At 42.2% G+C, this 10,408-nt stretch overlaps 1 protein-coding gene across 1 annotated transcript; it reads left to right on the top strand.

The window, feature by feature from the left end:
• The first annotated feature begins 8,237 nt into the window (after positions 1-8,237).
• On the top strand, positions 8,238-9,654 carry LOC140366305 (nuclear factor 7, brain-like). Its single transcript, XM_072452973.1, has one exon. The coding sequence runs from the start codon at positions 8,238-8,240 to the stop codon at positions 9,636-9,638; it is 1,401 nt and encodes a 466-aa protein (XP_072309074.1). The 3' UTR covers positions 9,639-9,654.
• The last annotated feature ends 754 nt before the right edge of the window (positions 9,655-10,408 follow it).

The raw sequence follows: 10,408 nt of genomic DNA, 5'->3' as shown, positions 1-10,408 counted from the left end.
AAAAATAAAAATAATAATATTTTTAGCAAAAACAATATAGCCGTTTCCAGTATAACAACAAATTATACATCGTTTGAAAGCTCTAAGCCTTCCCGATGCCGCCATGGGGTGGAATCATCATTACGAGCGCTTACGCGCTCGTCACTCCCTATTCCGTCGGGATGCCCCGCCCACTCCCCATAGACTTCCATTGATTTGAGCAGATACAAGCATGACCCATGCCTGCGGCATGGATTTTCGCGTACGGGACGATGCCAGGAGGGTTTTTGGAGGAATGCAGCGCTTCGCGCTGCTGTTGTCAACAATGAGTGAATGGGCTACGCCCATTCACTCATTGTTGACTATTTCTGTCATAGCAGGAGTAAGTATGCATGATCCATGCCTTCGGCATGGGCTAGTTCACTGTACTTGCCAGGGGCGACAGGGTACCAAACATGCGGACTGCGCCCGCATGTTTGGTCAGACAGTTGCAACGCTGCCTTTGGCAGCGTTGGCAGCGTTGCGGGAGCAATAGGCCCTCCGCCCTGCTGGGGCTCGGGCCTAATAATAATAATATTTTTAGCAAAAACAATATAGCCGTTTTTTCTATAACAACAAATTATACATCGTTTGAAAGCTCTAAGCCTTCCCCATGCCGCCATGGGGTGGAGCCCTCCGCCCTGCTGTGGCTCGGGCCTAATAAGAAAAGCATCTATAGTAGAAAAAGATTCAGTTGTAGTCATCTGGACTTTTGAAAAAACAATACGTTTCGACTCTCATCCAAGAGTCATTCTCAATCTGCGAATCAAGACCGGGAACTCAGATATATATCCTACTCTGGGTAGGCCCTGCCCACCGGGCGGGACCTCCTGATAAAAGGTGTTATTGGTTACAACAGAAACAAAACCTCTTTGTATGATATTATATCAAGCTAGCCTCTTTGTTTTATATCAGTCATTTAATGGACTCTACGCCTCCTATTGTCCCTGACTCATGCTCTCTTTCCTCACTGTGTAACTGATTAGCATCTGAATGCCCAGGGTGTCAACCTCTCCAGGGATTCAAAATTCCATTACAAAAAACTGGAAGGTTTAATCTTAACTATTTAAAGATGTTTTTTTCTTTTATAACAAAGATTGCCTCTTTAACTCCTCTTTCAAACCATCTTTTTTCCCTGCTTAGAATCTTCACCTCACTGTCCTCAATAGAGTGGTTTGTGGCTTTAAGATGCAGCTGCACGGCGCTCTGTGGTCCTGAACTTGCACGTCTTCTGTGCTGATAAAGCCTCTTGTGAAGTGGCTGTTTAGTCTCTCCTATGTATCGCTCTTCACACTTTTCTTCACTGCATTGGATAGAGTAAACTACATTGTTCTGTTTTTGTGTCGACATCTTGTCCTTAGGGTGAACCAGTTTTTGTCTTAAAGTGTTGCCTGCTTTAAGATAAACAGGGATTTCATGTTTTCTAAAGAATCTTTGCAGTTTTCCTGACAGTCCCGAGACATAAGGGATAGAAACACCCTACCTTCTGTGTTCTGTTTCCCTTTTGTCCTGCTTTTTGGTTCCCTTCAATCTGTTTAGAGCCCAAGCCGGGTATCCACAAGCTGAGAGAGCATTCCAGACATGTTTTTCCTCTTTCCTCTTGCCCTCTGAGCTGGTGGGCACCTCTTGGGCTCTGTGTTGTAAAGTTCTGTTGTGCTGTAGTTAGGGATGCGTACCGCTACGACGGACCGGATCTGGACTTGTAAAAACGTTTGGTTCAGGTCCAAAAATAACGAAACCCCGGTGATTCGGTTCTGGACTCATATAAAATATAACACTCAAATACTATATCCTTTTTGTTCTAGAATCTAAACCATCTTAAACCTTCCATTGATCGCGAAATTCTCGCTGGAAAAGACGTAAACACTGCCACGCGCCGCCGTCAATAGCGCACACGGACCCTAATTAGCGAAGCACGCGTCTTCCGGGTTTAAGTTGAAGACGGCGAAATAAGTTTAAAGATGCGAGAGACGGGAGCGCCTCGTACGTGTCGAGCTGCGCAGAACCAGGTATATCCACATGTGAACATTGAAGTGAAGCTGGTAAGATCACTGGCTTTATTTGAACTGTTTTAAGCTGTGGCCGCCGCGTGTTAAAGGGGCGGGGTCAGCGTGGTCTTGTCTGGGTGTAAATATGAATGAAATAACTTGTGTTAATAAAAGTGTTATGTTGTGGTGTGATGTATTTGGCATTAAATAAATACAAAGTAAAGTCAAAGTAATATTGCTTAATTACAGTTGTTAAATATGGTCTGGTGTTTAATGCTGCTAATATGATGTATTATTTTGATTTGTTGTGTAAAATATTTTCATATTCTACTTTTGTTGATTGCTTTATAGTGATTCAAGTTGACTTTTATGCTAGTTTTTGTATCTCTGTTATTTTAAACTGTGACTTAATTATTTACACTGGTGTTTTGTCTGTTTGAAGGTTTTTACCTGACTTTTGATGCCAATGGATCTGCAACATTAAAGAGTGGAAATGTGTCTAAAGGCAAAACATAGTATCAGATGAAACAGCTGCTTTGACCCTTGACCCAGACTGACTCGTCAACAATACTCAACATGCTCTTGTTGTGGAGTTGAGTCTTAGCTCGTAGCTTGTGATTTGTAAGTTGTAACTTCTGTTAAAAAACAGTGAATAAAGCAGACAAGTTGAGTTTATTTCAGTCTGCAGTTAAGCCTTGTGTTTGATATTCATCCTTGTTCAAGTGTCTTCAACTTAATTGAGCCAAGTAGCTTGTGTTACACTGTTGTAACATTATGCAAATATGGCATGGTTTAGGTCCGGACCTAATGAGTCCGGACCTGAACCTAAACCTCTGGATTCGAATCCGGACTTGAACTTGAACGCGGGTTTAGGTATGCATCCCTAGCTGTAGTGGGTTGTTAGAGTCAAAGAGCAGGTACTGATCCGTGTGTGTAGGTTTCCTGTATACTTCTATTTGGAGCTTTCCGTCCTCTCCTCTGATAGTGGGACAATCAAGAAAGGTTCTCCTTAGCGTACCAACGCTTTGGGGCAATATCCGAAAAGGAGGTCAGTGCCTTCTTCTCAAAGTGCTCCGTGTACAGGTTGGCCACTATGGGAGAGACGGCAGAGCCCCTGGCACAGCCGTGAATCTGTCTGTAAAATTGTCCCGGAATTGAAAGTATGTGGTGTCAAGACAGATGTCCAGTAGCTTGCATATGTGTTCAGGTGTCAGTTTGGTCCTTTCCTGTAAGGTGGTGTCCTTTCCTGTAAGGTGGTATCCTCCTGCAGTCTGGTCCTCACCGCTGCTAGGTGAACAGGGACACGACATCATATGAAACCATGAGGTCATCTGGGTCCAATTGGAGATGCTTCACATTGTCCAAAAAATCATGTTTTCCACATGATGTTCCGAATTCCCCACCAATGGTGCCAAGATAGTTGTTAAATGCTTGGCCACATCGTACGTGATGGAATCTGTGCTGCACACTATGAGTCTGAGTGGAACATCTCTTTTGTGTATTGTAGGGAGGCCATAAATGCATGGAATCGCTTCCCCAGGATACAGTCTGTAATACAAAGGCCTATTACAAAGGTCACCTCCTCTTTTTCCAGCTTTTGTAGACAGTCATTCTGTGTGGTCGTGTCCTCGAGGAGGCTGTGGACTTTGGCTTCATAATCAGCTGTCTTGAGGATCACCGTGCAGCGTCCCTTGTCCGCTGGGAGGATGTTTATGTTGTGATCTTTTTGTAGTGCTGAGAGTGCCTTCCTCTCTTCAGATGTGATATTAGAAGTAGGTGGTTTGGCACTCCTCAGAGTAGCTGTGACTCGTAACCTCAGGTCTGCAGCCTCCGATTCTGTCATTTTGTTATTCCTAATGGCCGTTTGCTCAGACTGCTGCCCCCGCGACCCGGCCCCGGATAAGCGGCAGAAAATGGATGGATGGAATGGCCGTTTCTGTGGCTGTGATGTAGTCTTCTGTAGGGATGTGTTTAGAGGTGATAGAAAAGTTAAGACCTTTAGAGAGCACGTCCTTTTCTGCTTGAGACAGGACACGGTCTGATCCGGTTCTTGGTTCACGGATCACGGTTCTTGATCCAATTGTTTTTGCTGGTCTCCAATTGGTCTGTCTCTGTCCTACTGCCCTGCTGGTCCTTACCTGCGTTCTTTTTGTTTAAGAGAATGTTAAACTTCTTCCTGTGCTGTGTTTCTTGTGCTGTCTGTGTAAAATCCAACCCTCTCTTGAAGGCTTCTTCAGGGAGTATGCTAGTTAATTTCTTCTGTAAAGTTTCTGTTCTGGCCTTCAATTGATCAATTCTGACCAAGTTGTTTTCCTGGATCCTTTCGCTGAGCATCTGCCTTAGGTTCCTTCTCCAAATCTTTTCTGCTCTTTGTCCTTTAACTTGTGGTTTGATCTGTAGGCTCTTTGGGATTATATTGTTTTGTCTGCATCTAAGATTGAACCTCAAATGGTTCCTGTTGCCTGCAACTTTTCTGGCTGTGGATTCGAGTTCCCGAACTAGATCCAAGGTTTTAAGCCCAAATTATTCTACTTCAGGAGGGATACATACGCTCAGCACAGACGTGTGCAGAGACAGATTTGATTTGGATGGCACACATGGGAAAGAATCAATCTATGTGTCCATCCCGGAGACAACTGTCACACTGGCAATGTCAAATAAATATGGGAAAGAGTGTAAGAGTCACTAAGCACGGAAAAGATTTATAAATCGTGTTCGCAAAATCGTTTAATTGAATGAATATAAAAGGTTTTATGATTTCTGTCTTGTCTTTGTGATTTTAATGTGTTTTTTTACCTGTTGTGTGAAGCACTTTGAATTGTCTTGTGTACAAATTGTGTTCTACAAATAAACGTGCCTTGCCTTTATGTCCCTAAAAATACATTTAAATAAATGAAAAACAGCCTTTAAGAAAACACATGTACCATGTAAATGTATTATTATTTTTTGAAATGCAGATAGGACAATGTTTTGGTTTCCAACTGAAAGTCTATATGTTGAGAGAGCAAACTGACTAAAGAAAAAGAAAAACAGTTTTGCGAGCAGTGTCTTGCCTCCATTTTGCTCCATAGTCAACATACTGACAAATACAAAGGTGAACGTACAGGTGCAGCTTGCCTCACCCTGATATCTATTTTTGAAAAAGAAAGTAAAACGGCATTCACTAGTCGGCGATCCTGGCTTTGACAAACAGCAGAACAATAAGCTCTCCTAAAAACGACTAAACGGGAAACCGTAAGTAGTGACGATTTTTTTTTTTGTAATTCAGTTGTTTTGTAATAGCATATATAGCAATAAAAAGGGTGCTACCTCTAGCTCTCATTCTCTGACCTCTGGCACGGTTGGCATTTGCGGGTTTATGCTGAGAGTAAAGCTCCTCGTCGTTCACAAATACCTCGTGCATTATGTTAGCTTTAGTTTCCGTGATGATTATGTCATGTCCTAAAACAAGTCTCATTGTATCTGGTTGATCGCTAAGCTCTACTGTCAGTCCACTCATTGTCCATTTAGTCGGTTCCACTCATATGCCCGGACTGTCTGGTGTCATTGGATAGAGAGTTGTAGTGCGTGTGGTACATTTTGCTCGGTCACTCAGTCCCTTACTGCCTGTTACTGCTGTACTAATAATATTAATGCTGACGGACTAAGTTATGGTTAATTCTACAGTGAAGCTCTTTGCATGTATCGCCAGATAACTGAAAGAATGTGGTTGGGCCAGACTCTCTCGTATGACACTCTAAACATCACTTGTGCAATGCTTTATGTGTATGTAGAAGTGTTTGTGTCTGTGCTATTTGATCCACTAAAAAGAAAAAAACATGTGCATTAAAGCAATTCTATGTAACATTTTGACAAATAGTTTTGTCGAGATGGACTTAGCAGAAAGTAGAACCAAAATGCTCTGCAGTATTCTGCTGCTCTCTCCTCCCTTTGATAACCTGATAAACCAGTTCAATAGAAGCTGTTGATACTACATCACGCAGAGATATATACCTAAACTACAGTACTGTACGTTTGAACCCTTGTTTTGCGTACATTTGCACACATAATAGCAATGGTTCCTTTGCTCATGTCATGTCAGAAAGACGCTGCGCTCGTCCGCACTCGTGCCAGATAAAAATGTACCGTATTTTCCGGACTATAAGTCGCACCAGCTCAAAAATGATTTATAGAGGATAAGTTGCCGGGGGAAACTTATAAGACCAAGAACAGACATTTCATCTTGAAATGCAGTTTAAAATAATAACAGATGAGAGAACATGGTGAATAGGTGTACGTATGCTAACGCTAACACCTTCAGCTACATGAGGCACAGACAGAACTGTGGTAAGTGTCTGGTATGTTAACGTAACATATGAACAGTTATTCAGATAACTATAGCATAAAGAACTTGCTAACACGTTTACCAAAGCATCAGTTTTACCCCAAATCACTAAATCCATTGAATTCATCTTCCTCTGTGTCACTTCTAAACAACTCCACAAACTCCGGAGGAAGAGGAAGTGCTGATTCTTCTTCTGCGTCGCTTAGAGCCTAGAGCGCCCTCTTGTGGTTGCCAGTGTGAAAATAACGAATAATATCAGTCGCTCGCACCCCGGCCAAAACTCTGAAAATACGGTACTTATTTTTTCAATGAGCTAACGACTAAATGAAACAACGCAAAGATGAGCTCTACTGACAAAAAATAAAAACTGTCCGTGAGGAAGTGGAGAGTGGAGGGTGGAGAACACCCCTAGTGTTAAAAAAATGTCTAATTTCAGCCTTTTATTGACCTGGAAGCAGATGAATCTGAACTCAATTGAACAAATCAACCACAGATTAACCATATACAGGGACATATCCCTTCTTTGCAGACATTCATCATTCTATAAAGTATCATTTGTGTTATTTATGCCCATGAAGGTTGTTTTATTATAATGATCTTGTTCCTATGGGGACAGTCAAACGACTCCAGGAAATGTCTTGGCGGGCGTGTTACCCATGTTGTGTTTTTTAGTGCACTAGTTTACAAGCTTTGACTCTGGAATCCACAGAATGCCTCCCAGCGAGTTCCACACCCTATGCTCTCAGCAGTTGCCCTGACTCAAGATGTCACCAAATGAATTTGTTAACGCTCCTGTTACCGCTAGAAGAGCGGGGCAAAATACGGCCCCAAGAAACCAAGTGTATTTGTTTTTCTGCCAAAAAAGCCCTGGTTACTTCCCTTCAGGTTTAAATTCATGGGGAGTTAATTGACCAGAGGAGAAATATTCAGGAAGTGTGTACAACATTCAGATCAAACAATAAGAAAATGCCTGACCTCTGAGTGTGCACACGTTTTTAATTTCTATGATCCGCTTCCATCTGTCCTATGAAGCCACTGTCTGTAAGGAAGTGGAAGTCTGTACAACCGGGTCCTAAAGGGGTTTGACACCAAAAAACACTGTAACATTTTATTGAAGTACAACTTTATCGTTCTCAAATTGTATTAATTTTAGTATTATTCTAACAGTTTTTTAGGGTTTTTTTAAAGCGCCAATTGTTTGGCCCAAAAACATCCTTTGAGCAGCTTTATCAGGAAACTGTAAAAGTAAAAGTACTTTTTCTAAAAACAAATGATCACCTTCTCAGTGAGGGGAGTGAGTGTGTGGAATAATCTCCCTGTCCATTTAAAATCTAAAACATTGTAGAAAACAATTCATCTGAACACTGATTTGGAGAAAACAAGTTGTTTCCAGACGACTACAGCTGAATCGTTTTCTACAATGGGTCACTCCTGGAGGAGTGAGGGATTACACAGACTTGAAAACTTGTCATATTTAAAAAACACAAAATCTTGGATGTGGCAGCAGCAGCACTGCACTCATGCTTAATATGCTTCTGATGTGTTTCTAATGTGTCTCTCTGTGTCTAATGTTGAACATGGCTCTATATCAACTTCATTTCCTTCCTCTGCTCTGTTATGTGTTCAAGCTCCCAGGGACAGGTTCTAGCTCGGGCTACAAGCACAATGCTACAGCACCTCAACGTGTTTGTATCTGTCCCTAATCAAATAAACAAATAAATAAAACAAATGTGTTAATATTTTAGTTGTTCTCTCAATTACACCACACCCACAAATTGGCATATAAGGGACACAGAAATACATTAAAATATCTGGATGAATTATTTTATTTATTTACAATGTTTTCATCTCTGGTCCTCAGTTAACTGAACTGTTATTGTTTGCTCTTGTTTCTGCAGGTGGACAATATGTCTAGTGTGTCTGAGGAGAACCTTATCTGCCCCATTTGCCTCGACATTTTCCATGAGCCTGTCCTCTTGTTGTGCAGCCACAGCTTCTGCAAAGACTGTATCACAAAATGGCGGACGGAGAAATCCGCCCGCGAGTGTCCAGTTTGTAAGAAACAAACATCACAAACTCATCCGCCTCGCAACTTGGCTCTGAAGATTCTGTGTGAGGCTCATTTACAAAAGCAGCCCAATGCGGTGACCTGCAGCCTGCACTCTGAGAGAGTGCAGCTCTATTGTCTGGAGGACCAGGAGCCTGTCTGTGTCGTGTGTCGGGACTCCTCTGCACATAAGGACCACCGTTTTAGGCCTGTGAATGAGGCTGCCATAGAGAACAGAGAGGTACTGACAACATGCCTACTGCCACTTAAAGAAAAACTCAACATCCTTCTAGAATTTAACATCAGCTGTGTTCAGACAGTGGACCATATCAAACAGCAAGCTCGGGACACACAAAAGCAGATCTGTAATGAGTTCTTGAAGCTGCACAAGATTCTTATGGAGGAGGAGGAGGCCCGGATGAAGGCTCTGATGGAGGAAGAGGAGCAGAAGACTCAGAGGATGAAGGACAAGATGGCAGCTGTGAGCAAAGAGATAGAAGGTCTGTCAGAAACCATCAGAGCCACAGAGGAGCAGCTGAGAGCGACAGACGTCTCCTTCCTGCTCAAATACAAGGCTGCAGTGGAGAGAGTGCAGTACTGCCCCCTGCAGGAGGAACCACAGCTGGGCACAGGAGCTCTGATTGACCAGGCCAAACATCTGCACAACCTGGCCTTCAACAGCTGGAGCAACATGAAGACACTGGTGGAGTACAGGCCCTTTGTTCTAGATCCAAATACGGCCAATCCAGCGTTGCTATTGTCCGATGATCTGACCAATGTAAGAGATGCCAGCAAGAAGAGTCTCCCAGATAACCCCGAGAGGTTTGATAGGTTCCTGTCCGTGCTGGGTTCCGAGGGCTTTGAAAGTGGTACTCACAGTTGGGTGGTTGAAGTAGGGGACAATTCAAACTGGCTTTTGGGGGTGGTCTCTGAGTCATTCCAGCGAAAGACATGTAAGGGTTCAGACTCGGGCTTGTGGAGAGTAAGTTTGTGTGGCGGTGAATACATTGCCTTCTCCGTGCCCAACAACGTCATCAAACTTTCCCCAAAGAACAAGCCAACTAAAATCAGACTAACCTTAGACTTTCAAAAATGGAAGTTGTCTGTTTGTGATGCAAATACTGACGCACACATTCATACATTCACATATAATTTCAATGGGAAGATTTATCCCCTTTTTAACACTATCGATACTTTGCCACTGGCAATTGAGCCTCAGGCTCCTCCCGATAGCAACAACAGACTTTGGTGGTGGTTTTAGTAAAGGAAAATGTGTTAATGGGCAAGTTTACATGGCGTTACTTTTCTGGTTGAGGGAATGTATTTGTTTTGCCTGGAATTCAATGCCATACTGTATTCATCAGTTCACATCAAGTTCACAAACTCTTGAGAATCCATCTTTTTAGGCTCCGGCTGTTGCGTTAGATTGTGATTGTGCTAGAAAAACCAGTGGTGCAGAGACTGGACCAATCACAGCGGAGCATTGTGGTTTGGCAGCACAGACGAATATACTTTGGCCTATTTTAGCAGGAATACAGACTATTTGTTTGTTTAAATGTGCAGATAGCGGTCTTTATGTATTTGTGGATGGGACAGATGTAAATGCTTTTTGCACAACTGGATTTAACAAAAGTTTGATTTCTGGCCTTGTTGTTTTTTTTTTATTGATTGATGAGCTCGGAGCAGGGTTCAGTAGCATTATCATACATACATGACGGAAATTAACAAATAGAGATACAAATACATACATAAAAAATAAATACAGACTGAGTAACCAATCAAATCGCAGCAACTTTTGATGTATAATTAGAAAGTGAATATATGTTTGTTTTTTTGTCGGATTGAGAACATACATTTCTACAAGATCTCATTTTGTGGAGTTTTTGAGCTGAATCAAGCTGTAAATAAAAGCATTTGTGATGGGAACTTTTTTTTTTTGCAACCACTGTTGTACATGGTATGCACAGACAAACATATTTTTTCATCACAAACAATGACATATTTCAGTCCTATAATACATACAAAAATACA

The sequence above is a fragment of the Eucyclogobius newberryi genome, unplaced genomic scaffold, assembly GCF_026437365.1.
Source record: "Eucyclogobius newberryi isolate DKJ021-1_F unplaced genomic scaffold, fEucNew1.0.hap1 SCAF_19, whole genome shotgun sequence".
NCBI lineage: Eukaryota > Metazoa > Chordata > Actinopteri > Gobiiformes > Gobiidae > Eucyclogobius > Eucyclogobius newberryi.
Note: the sequence above shows the minus strand (reverse complement) of the source record. Positions and strands in the feature narration are given on the sequence as shown.